General features: G+C 30.6%; 1 protein-coding gene across 2 annotated transcripts in view; it reads right to left on the bottom strand.

The window, feature by feature from the left end:
* Nucleotides 1-12,618, bottom strand: part of LOC143046161 (uncharacterized) — an 82,599-nt gene that overhangs the window by 65,249 nt on the left and 4,732 nt on the right. For both annotated transcript variants that reach the window (XM_076219188.1, XM_076219189.1), the window contains exons 2-4: nt 11,306-11,357; nt 9,126-9,223; nt 7,669-7,814 (exon numbers count right to left, since the gene is read on the bottom strand). In XM_076219188.1, the coding sequence (XP_076075303.1) occupies nt 7,669-7,814; nt 9,126-9,223; nt 11,306-11,357 (296 nt within the window). The remainder of the gene's footprint in view (nt 1-7,668; nt 7,815-9,125; nt 9,224-11,305; nt 11,358-12,618) is intronic.

Raw genomic sequence — 12,618 nt, 5'->3', positions numbered from 1 at the left:
CCAAGGTCTGTAATAATGGTCGAGGAAGTCTGTAATGGCCCGAGGCAACGCCGAGGGCTATTACAGACATCCGAGGCCATTATTACTGACCAAGGACATATAACAGGGCCATTATAAAAACACCCATTTCTTAATACATTTATTAACCAACTGAACAAAAGTGTATATGTTGCTGCTAACTTGATGTACTGTCTTACTCTTTTAATGACAGTTTAGTTTGAACAAAATAATTTGTACTTCACCATTATAAAGCTTTAAATATACCAAATATCCAAGATATTAAGTTGAAAGAGATATGTGTTAAAAAACAGGATGAACAGTGATCCCTTTAATATATGGTTCTTTAATGTTGGTTGCTGGTTACTAAATTAAATAAAATACAAAAAGGTATTTAACTCTTTACAACTTAGTTTTATTAACTTTATTAAAAACCCTAACAGGGCTTAATACAGACAAACTGGGCATTAATACAGGGCCATTACAGAGAAACAGGGCCATTACAGAAAAAAACAGGGCCATTACAGAAAAACAGGGCCATTACAGAAAAAACAGGGCCATTACAGAAAAACAGGGCCATTACAGAAAAAAACAGGGCCATTACAGAAAAACAGGGCCATTACAGAAAATATGTAATTTCTAATAAACAGTCACTTTTGGCAATAATGCACTTAGTTGGTTAATAAAAGGCTGTTAAATGTTCACTAGGACCAGGGTCCATTACAAGGCTGTTAAATGTTCACTAGGACCAGGGTCCATTACAAGGCTGTTAAATGTTCACTAGGACCAGGGTCCATTACTATAGTATTAATGAATGGGTGTTTTCATAATGGCCCTGTTATATGTCCAAGGTCTGTTATAATGGTCGAGGAAGTCTGTAATGGCCCGAGGCAACGCCGAGGGCCATTACAGACATCCGAGGCCATTATTACTGACCGAGGACATATAACAGAGCCATTATAAAAACACCCATTTCTTAATACATTTATTAACCAACTGAATAAAAGTGTATGTGTTAATATACCAAATATCCAAGATATTAAGTTGACAGAAGTTATGTGTTGAAAAAACAGGAGGAACAGTGATCCCTATATATGGTTCTTTAATGTTGGTTGCTGGTTACTAAATTAAATAAAATACAAAAAAGTATTATACTCTTTGCAACTTAATTTTATTAACTTTATTAAAAACGGCCTAACTGTGCTTTATACAGACAAACCGGGCATTAATACAGGGCCATTACAGAAAAACAGGGCCATTACAGAAAAAAACAGGGCCATTACAGAAAATATGTTATTTTTAATAACCAGTCATTTTTGGCAATAATGTACTTAGTTGGTTAATAAAAGGCTGTTAAATATTCACTAGGACCAGGGTCCATTGCAAGGCAAGCTATGGATCTAAGTGACAATTTCACAACGAAGTCAGTTAAGCAGAACAAATGAATGAATATTTACTGGTTACCTTGTACTACATGTAATACATAAATGGAAAGAAGTTCTAATATCATGATATACAATATTTGGTATCAGATTTTGACACACAGTATCTGGTTTCAAGAAAAGATTTGGAATAAAAGATGTCAATCAATAAAATATGTATAAATGTACATAAAATAAAAACAATAACCTCCATGCACTAACATGTTTTTCTCTTTCATTACATTCATATTGTGGCTATTTTCTAGAAATAGGTTATAAAATAATTAGACACACTTTTTTTTTTAATTCACACAATGAAGTAAAAATTTTAAGAGGTTTCTTTTTTAATTAAAACTTGGAATTAAACTGTAACATCATATTTTTGTGAGATGGATGATCATTGTTGTTATATACTGCAGGTAGATCTAACATTTCTATCTTTTGTAACTTTTAATTAGCAAATCAACACTGTATACATTCTGGGACAACAGGTCAGTTAGAAGGGTATGGGAAAACGTAACTTCATTTTTCTCAATATGTGAGCTGTCAACAATAAATTTGTCAGGATTAAAAAACACCAAGCTCGTCATGAGAATACAAAATTCACTAATTTTTAACCTTGATTGTCTTATTTTCCATTGTTATGGTTTTATTTCTTTATTTATCTCACTATCAGTATCAAATAAAACATTACAGGAACTTAACACCAGACCCACCCTGTACCCAGCTATACCATTATCAAAGATTGCTCTGTTGTTCACCACTTCAAACGACTTTATTTAATATTTATGTATCCATGAAGTTTTTTACTGATATATTTTTATTTTTAAATGTATTACACAAAATGTGAATTATGCACTTTCAATAAATAATTAACTCACATACTTCTTTTATATATGAGTATATTGAGATATAGCATTAGTCAATAAGACAGATACCCAACAAAATGAAAAAGTCAAAAGACCGTCTGAGTATGGGAATAATAAACAGCCAAACTGATTGACCAACTGGATAAATTATGCTTATAAAAATGTAAGAATGGGTTTCCATTATAAAAAGAAAGAAAGAAAGATATCAAAATAAGACTAATAAATATACAATAAAAATTTAATCCTTTGGATAACCGGTAGCACCTTATGATAATGTTAAATCAACATCAGATCTGTTTAAAAGTTGGCTTAAACAATCTATCTTTTTTCTTATTGAACACTACAAATTTGCTACTTAAAATCATAAAAGAACCTTTACTCTGAACAAGTTCAATTTGCCACCACCACAGAATAAGTTGTAAGGGTTTGTTGTTGTTATTAAAGGGTGGGTGTGTCATATGGAACTATTGCAAAATAAACTGTAAATCTTCCAATGACGTACATCATATAACAAACTTCTTACAGCTGTCTTAAATAGCAACCATTTATCATCAGAAAAAATCAATGCTTTAATTTACATTGACTTGGTCACATAATAGTTGAAAAATCATCCAGAGGTGACCATGATGGACTCAATTGATAAGTGTCTATTCAAAAATAAATGTCCTTTAAAGTCATTTACCATAAAACCACTTTTTTACAGCAAGACACATTTTCTAAAACAGTCTCTAAAATTTGGAAAAAATACAAGAAAATTCAAAGACCACACATTATTTGTGTGAAGTATCTCCATGAATGTCAAAAGATAACATCTCCTCCTCAGACATGGCTCAATGACTTTCAAGGACTTTAATATACATCTATATTTAAAGGTTATCATTCATATAAAGCATATATATTACTGTCGTAAAATCTTTAATGTGTGACAAATATATATTACCTGTTTAATTGCAATTATTAAACTTATCCTACAGTTAAACTCCCTTTACTAGGGATATGAAAAGGATAAATTGTATAGTAAGGGTCAGATAACCCCAGAGGATACCTTATAACAAGAGATCAGATAGGACAAGATTTCTTCTTTTGTCAATAAATACAAAATTTAAACATCTTACAGTATCAATTGCCATTATTGTAACTTTTGTCCATTTGTAAGATCAAAATGATAGCCAACAATTGTAGTAAATATTTAGGTCAATAAATTCAAGTAGGATTTTTTTATTTTTTTTGAGTGGGGGGGACTAGTGCATAGCTTGAAGACTAACGAATGCAACAAACTCTATATGCAGTTCTTGACAAAGACTTCTCTTATTTACACTATTGGCATGTTTAAAATTCTCCCTAAAATATGACACTGAGGAAAGACCCCCAATTAGTATTGTTCTGAATAAGCCATCAGAGTGACAGACAAAATAAGTGTAGCTTTGTATATGATCTTTGACCCATCAATGCTTTCTGTATTGAACAATGACTCAGCATGTTTTGATCCACCCATGTCCTGAGATGTTACAATAGAGAGAACCATGGTCACTGACCACAGTAATTATGTTGGCCTTTTATATTTGGTCATCTATTCTATAAATTGACTTGTGATGGATACAAATCACAGAGGTATTAAATTCAAACTTTAACAACAATAAAATATCTAATTTACTGAGATTATAAATTGTATGAGTATGTCAAATATAACAGTTAGCATCTTTATCTAAGCTGCCGCATTGTAAATGTCCAAGTATATATGAAATAGAATTGAGAATGGAAATAGGGAATATGTCAATGAGACAACAACCGAAGAGCAGATAACAACTGAACACCACCAATGGGTCTTCAATGTGGCAAGAAAAGCTTGCACCCAGAGGTAGGCCTCAGCTGGCCCCTAAATAGAAATGTGTACTATTAAAAATGGACCATACTAAACACTAAACCATGTCAACAACCTCATTCAAAATTAACTGCAGAAAAATTAACCCATTATTCTAAATATAGGATAAAATGTAGGTAAGTATAACTAAGTATACAATGTTTGTGCCTATATTTAAGGTGTTATACTGAACCATAAAACTCGACTTAATCCCTTCTACAGATGTTCTAACATAAAAATACTGTTTTATTGGCAATAAGCTGGAAGGTATTACTATGTGGTATATTGTTAAGTCTAGGTATTACTGTGAGGTGTATTGTTAGACCTTGTTTATACTTCAAGGAAGAGATGCTTTGATATGTGATCATAAAATTTTATTTCAAATATAAATATTGAAAAAAACTTGAACTGTGATATATTGCTTACTAATGATACACTGCTATAAATCTTCAATAACATATATTGCATGTCCACATGAAGTTTGATTCCAAATTTCAGAAAGTCTTTTTTTGGGGGGAATAAGTAATTTGAAAATACAACCTTGCAATGTGGGTTTTTCTCATTGTTGAAGCACATATGGAGGCCTTTAATTGATTATGTCCACTTAATATGAACTCTGGTGGAAATTCGTTCATAGGCAATCATACAAAATCTCCTTATATTCATAATTTTACAAAATGACAGAAAATTTTGTCAACAATAGTGTTATGAAAGAAATAAAACGCCTTTAAACAGCTGATGATAAAGGACGTCATCACCACCTATAAGGATTTAGTATCATGATCACAGATTGTCTGGATGACGATAGAAGGAAACAGTCGTCAAGTATAAAGTCAATAACATTAATGTATAATAAAAGGAAAATTTTATCAAATATTATTTGCATAATAACATAAGGAACCTAAAATTCAGTTTAAATATTTAAAATTTTAAAAATATTTTTCTCACATCTTTATCTTAAAATCATTACATTTTTTATGACAAAGAAAAGACTAATCTTTTGTTTGACGCTGTAACATAATATTTCTTAAGTGGAGAAAATCAATGTTTATCTATGTTTCCATGCATTTAATACTTTATTTTAGAATAAAATCAATTGTTTCCAAATAAAACAGAATCCTTAATCGCAAATTCACATCTGAACTTGAAAGTAACATGGGTCAATTTTGTGTGATTGCATATAATTATCAGATATTAACAGCTTCAAACTGTGATCCTTGGGTTTTATATTGATTAAATCTATTAATCTTGATCGTATTTCATTGTTATGACTAATTGTCACCAATTTTTTCCAGTTAATATTAAAGTGGGAGGAGACAGAAATGTACTTCTTACACCAATTGTTCAAAAGATTGAATAATGTAAACTAACTTATTTTCATAAGTGGTTTATTCTTGTGACTAGAAAATTAAGAGAGTATAAATGGCCAAGAATATTTCCAAAATATGGTCAACCGTAATCAGAAATCCTCCAAAGGTAAAGAAATTGTGAAAATAAATGGTCAGGTAGCCAGCAAGAACAGTTTAAACTGGAATAAAAGTACCGGTGTTAAAATAAGTTAGTTTATAGTAAAGACAAACCATGAGATTCAGTATTTAAGAATTGCATGTTTTTAATACACTAGAAATGCAAAATCATATAATATGTAAATATAATTCTTAAAAGGATTTAGTTTTAAGTAAAGTCATTTATAGTCTTAAATTTGGAAAAATTTGAATGATGAATTTTGTTATGCAATTGTATATATCAAGCATTCACTTACAAAAAAAGAAACGGAACAAAAGACATCCGACAGGAGGAGAATTTGTGACATTAATATGATGTATTGTATATTACCTGCATGTAAAAAACTGATGTTAATTTTGTTATTCTAATTAACCAGAGGTGACAACTATCACACTTCTTTACACATTATATGTCAATTAATTTGTCAATTTATGTCAGGATGTATCAATACACTTTTTTTTTGTGTTCCATTAAGACTTGTCTAATGAAAACCAAACCATCCTTAACAACAAAGGCATATGAAGGACATGTACAAACATAAATTTGTCCCAAAACAATCTGCCTTAGAGATTTATAACAAGAAGGTTATATGTCCTCATCTTTTTGAGACATTTCCATAATAGTGTCAGAAATAAAACTAATTTGTCCCAGAACAATCTGCTTATTAAGATACATGTAAGAAGATTGATAACAAGTTTACATGTCCTCATTTCATTTCTTCAAGTAAAACAATTTATGCATGTTATTGGGGCCGATCATTTTTAGAAAGGGGTTCCCAGCCCAGGATAAAAGGAGGTTTCAATTGTGTGTCCCAATTCAAATGCATTGATAGTAAAAAAAAAATGGGGGTCTGCAACTGTATTAATTTCTATTAGATCCTATTAGGACTGGTGTCATCTTTTCTTTCCCCAAAACAGTAAATTAAGAAGGCTACATACACGATTTTTTTTTTTTTCACAATGAAATAAGCTGAATTCCTAAATACTTTTAAAAGTAACTTGTTCAATTACAACAAATTTAAGTTTTTAAAGTATGTTGAAGATTTTGACTGATTGAAAGTCTTTAAATTTCACAATATCCTTGACAAGAAGGACTAAAGAACCCTTGAGTTGAGTTGAGATTATCATACAAGAGAAAGAAGACCATCTCTTGATGTAATATATTACATTGATTTTTTTGTGCAGGTAAGGCCAAGGTACATGATTTAATGACAATTTAATTTCTTTGATGATTGATTCTCACCTGAACAGGTAATAAAATATTATCTATTACTATTTATGACAGTAGAACTGAATATACTGTGAAATTTTTTGTAAAGTTTCATATATTATTAACAATGAAACTTTTTTTTCTGAGCAAACCATTCGAAAGTTCTGATAATATTCTTACTTCATGAATGTGATTTTTTTCGGTGCAAACTTGACAAACTTTTAATCTTGGCTTCATTTTCCCCTGGATTAGACAAATTTCACTAGTGAATAAAGATTTTATGCATCACTCCATTTTAATTTGTTGTCATGCTGTCTACCTTTGCTTATCAATTCAAATTTTATTCTCAAACTTGATAAAATAAAAACAAGGCTTTACTATAGAAATGTGAACATCAAACATTCAAAAAATCATTTGGCAAAAGATCAATTTTATGCAATGCATAATTTTTTTGTAGAAAACATAATACATATTTCAATATTTACTACATAAGCAAATACATTTTAAACTGCTATAACAGCTGTTAAATTGTGCAAAATGGTGTGTTTATTACGAATAAGATTGTTAAATTTAATATCTTTCCTTTAAGAGCAAAAAAGTTTTGATCCTGCTTTTCCTTAACATTGTATTCGTCAAACAAAACTATTGAACAAGTTCAAGATCACTTCATTCATCTCTTAATCATGGTGTCTTATTTATAATTAATCATCATCCTAAATCAATATTGTATTGTATTTCTCATATATAAAGGTGTGTCATGATTAATTTTATGCTATTTTTTTTCCAGCAGGTTTTTCAATCTTACCACATCAAAATGTCCGTGTTGACAAGCTAGATGTAAAGGTGTAGCACCATCATACGACTGGTTACTGACTGGTGATCTCCACTGTAACAGCATGTGAACTGGTTCTGCTTTCCCTTGCCAGCAAGCATAGTGAAGAGCTAACATCCCTAGAATATAATAATAGCAGTGCATTTTATTTTGTGTATTAAAAACCAAAGAAAAAATGAGCGTTCAAGATTAAAGTTTGCAAATGATTGGAAATAATTTAAGAATATTAATTAGTTCACCAATTATAAACAGAGAAAGGAAACAAAGAAATGTCAAAGAGACAACAACCCGACCAAAGAACAGAAAAACAGGCCAAGGCCACAAAAAGGTCTTCAAAGCAACGAGATAATCACGCACCCAGGGGTGGGCTTCAACTGTTTTGATTGCTCACAGTTCTATAAATATAATGAAACTATTAGCATCAACCATAGAAGCAGGAAGTTTAGCTAGTTACAAAGTCACATATAACACACTGTTTGATTATGAAAGTACTGTAAATTGAAATATTATTGCATATATTGATTATTGGCATTTTTTAATCAAAGTGCTTGTAAGCACTGAACGGTAAAGATTGCTTCATGTTATCAGTGGGAAGTAAAATTAAATATTGCATTGGTTGTAGTTGATTTAACAACAATTCTAGACAAAAGATAACTCCAAATTTTTAAAGATGATTTTAACAATGACATCATTCTATTATTAGAACAGATATTAGATTCCTGCACCTTGCAAAATTTATGTAATTTTCTTGACATGTGTAGCATCATTTTGTGCCTTGAATATCTGAGCATATATAACATTGATAAATATCTGTAAATGTTCATGGATAGGATGTATAGAATGATATGATCAATGCACTATATTTTGTGTATCAAAAAGGTAGTGATAAGTCTTGGAACATTAAGATATCAAGTCAGTCCCATAAGGTTTTGATTACATTTCATGCAATCTTTACCTAAAATGATTTCAACTATGGTAAACTTCATACAGCTATATGTTTCTGATATCAGAATGTTCTTTATTATTATGATTCTCAAGGAGTTGCATTATTCGCCTCAATAAAAACTTGCAATGATTTCTGAATTTATAGTAGTTGAGTGCCTTGTTTAATGGAATTCCCTTTTTTATTTACCTTAAAGATCAGTATTTTTGTTAAAAAAAAATTTAAACAAATATTATCACATTTTTTCAAATTTTCAATCTAAATATGTAATAAAGACTAGATGGTTTTACACTAGTAATATTCTGGGCCCTTCATAGCTTGTTGTTAGGTGTAGCCAAGGTTCTGTGTTGAAGGCCATACCTTGACCTATAATGGTTTACTTTTAAGAATTGCTACTTGGATGGAGAGTTGTCTCATTGGCACTCATACCAGATCATCCTACAAATGTATATCTATTATCCATTACGCCTACCAGTTGATATCATACCTTTATTGTCAGACAAACCAACGGAGGCTCCTTGCTCTAACAGCATCCCCATCATTTCCAAACTGCCAACTAAGGCGGCTTGATGCAAAGCGGACATTCTAAAAACAAAAATTTATATTTATATAGGTCAAGTGAGATCAAACAATATATTTTTGTAAGAAATCAAATACAGTAAATTAAGAAATTAATGCGAGGTTTTTATTATTGCGAAAAATGGGACAGAGTTATAAACGCAATAATTTAAACTGGCGTTTAAGTCTAAATTGACAAAATCGCAATAATTTCTGAATTTACAGTATGTCTTTCGTCTGAACTGGACCTAATTTAAGTTTATAAAGCATGACATGTAGGTAACTGTGACCTATTTTTAGTTGAAGATACTTCAGGTGCAGTCATTGTCTAAGTCTTTTAAATAGATCTCTTTATGGCACAAAATGTACATGAACATTAAAACAGATGTGGAATGTTTTCCATGTCACACCTGTTTGAGATCCCATTTTTGTTAATTTTGTTTTATTCCTTTTTTTTTGTTTAGGAGGAGGGCAATCTTTTTACAGTAGTATTGTGTGTTAAAGTGCACTCTTTGTCAGGCCTTTTAAGAGTTGCTTTTTCATTTACAAGTATATTACAAGTGCATGTTATAAACATTCAATTGAATCTACAACTCAACTTTTACAAGTACTGATGTTTTTGATGCTCCAATACAGCATTCTCTAGAAATTGATTATTTTTGTGTTCTGTTTGATGCAAACACATGGTTTAAAACACATAATTGTATAGAATAAAAGTGAACACCAATATCAATTATGGTTTAGAGGAGTGCACTTCGCACATAACTTTACTACTCATAACTTTTCTTTGACTTAGATCTTTCTCCTACTTCTCAAGCAAATATCAATGCCATATTTTTTTCCATACAATAAAACTTGGATATTATTCTGTCCTAAAGAAAAACGTGATTATTGAAACACATTTTTATATACCCAGTTTCAAATGCATCTACAAATATTTTTATTTTCCTTAATATTTTTTCTTTTATACATTTTTTCTCTTTTTAAAATGTGACTTCAATAAAAAAAATATTCTTGAATAATTATTCATCAAGTATATTTCAGAAGTTTTCTTTTAAAGACCTTGATGAACAGTATAGTACTTCACAAACTAAATACCATTAATGTTTTCATCAATGTGTGAAAAATAATATTGACAATATACTATAAACACATCATATTTACAGAATATCAGTCATACAAATTTTGATAAATATAAGTTGATTTAGATTTTGTGACATACATTTAAATGAAACAAGGCTGAAGTTCTAACATTGAAATTGTCCTCAAAATTTTGAAATGCTTGACATAATTTTGCTCTTAGTTAAACATGCAAAATCTATACAAATCACTGGCGGATCCAGAAATTTTCATAAGTGGGGGCCCACTGACTGACCTAAGAGGGGGCCCGCTCCAGTCACGCTTCAGTGATTCCCTATATAAGCAACCAAATTTTTTCCCAAAAAGGGGGGGCCCGGGCCCCCCGGGCCCCCCCCCTAAATCCGCCTATGCAAATTATCTACATTTATTCATTTGGTATACAGACAAAGTTCAACTAGTGTTGTCTTTCAAGACGGTCTATAACTTATCACATTGGAAAGATTTTCAATATAAAGCCCAGCTACATTTTAATGGGACCCCAAAGTATAACTTTCACAATTTGTAACTTGACTCAGGACAGTTTTAATCTTGACACATGGTATAAATACTTGTCTATTGTTTAAAGCTTTATTATGAATATCAGTGTTGTTTCATGTCTTCTAGGGTTGCTGCCATTGATATAAATGACACATCTATTTTTATAGTATTCATTGTGTTCTTTGCTATACCTTACATTAGTTAATGTTTGCATGAACTTTCTTTATAGAGGGACAAGTAGGTTACCATCTATTATAAATTTTAATCATCAATATTCATCATTGTACAAAATGTATGTTTCAAGGCCAAAACAAAAAAAGTATACATGTAGGTTTAGTTTTTCCTCCTTCATCTTACTCAATTTATTAATCCTTGACTTTATTAGTTGAAAATCATGAACTGCCTTGCTATTTTCTCACAAGGTGTTTTGAGACATATTGATACGGTAAGTTGAGAAACCCTAAGCACAAATATTGTTTATATGGACCTTACCCATCACTATCTTGGTAGTCAATGTTGATTCTTTTACTGGACCCAAGTAACTCTGAAAATAGAAAGTTGGTGTCTTAATTAACATGTACATTGTAAAAGTTCAAAATTCCAATGTTACTGGACCTAAATAATTCTGAAAATAGAAAGTTTGTGTTTTAAGACATGTACATTGTACATTATACAAGTTCTAAATTCCAATGTTCATATCATATGATGTAAACATGGTTAATGTCTAGTTTTTGTTCAGAACCCATAAACTTTTTATATATACATTTGTATGTACTTTACACTGTGTACAGATTTATGTATAATCTATTAGGAAGTAGCTTACATCTTACATGTTTGTCATTATAAGTCTATAAACACTATCCATATCCATTGAATCAGTGTGCTTTTGTTTTGTTAAAATTTCAAAAGTTTAATAAAATTTGTTTTAGATCCCAAATCTTACATGTATATACATTTGTTACTTTGCTTTCTTCCACTATGATCAAAAATAGGTAGTAACTTCAACAAAAATAACTGCAAATGATGCACAACTATAGTGTTATGATTTGAAGCAAGTGTGTCATAGAGGAAATAAAAGGGACTGCACAGCTAGCAGCAACATTGTTGTCATTTAAACTTAGCAAAATATAAAGCTATCGGATTCACATGTACAGTATAACTATATTATACTTGTGTAATAATGATAAAGATGCAGTATTTTGCCATGAAAACCACAAAAATGTCAATCTGATGAGTCTGATCCCCCGAAAAAAACTGTATGAAGTCTCTGATATTGAGTAAAGTTTCATGTGACTGGCCATGGTATCATCAAGTATGCAATGGGTACTTTTTTAGACAATGTCTGACATTATAAGGATATATATGTGAAACAGACTTAAGATACCCATAAGCACATATCTTATTCTATTATAGATCTGATACAAACAATTGACTCATCTATAAAACATGTAAAATGTAATATTTAATTAGTGTGGAAGCAAAGGGCTATTATGTGTTCATACCAGTTTCTAAATAATTTACAAAACAATCTGGCAAAGAAAGAAGAATCTTGTGAAGAATTTTAATGGAACCATCAACAAAATGAAGAAATATATTGTAAGTTATGAGGGTATTCATACTTGAAATCTACTTTGAAACATTCTAAGGCACAATTAACGTCATGTTTCATCAATTAAAAGTTCAAAGAATTCGCTAAAAGATGAAAAAGTATGTAATATGATGATTGCATCATATAGAATAGGCACTGCAGATGCAAGGCATAAAATCTTAAAAACAGATGATGTGTGTTATAACATCTGGTGCAC

This window comes from Mytilus galloprovincialis, chromosome 9 (genome assembly GCF_965363235.1).
Source record: "Mytilus galloprovincialis chromosome 9, xbMytGall1.hap1.1, whole genome shotgun sequence".
NCBI lineage: Eukaryota > Metazoa > Mollusca > Bivalvia > Mytilida > Mytilidae > Mytilus > Mytilus galloprovincialis.
The sequence above is the reverse complement of the archived record's forward strand: the minus strand, read 5'-3'. Positions and strand labels throughout refer to the sequence as shown.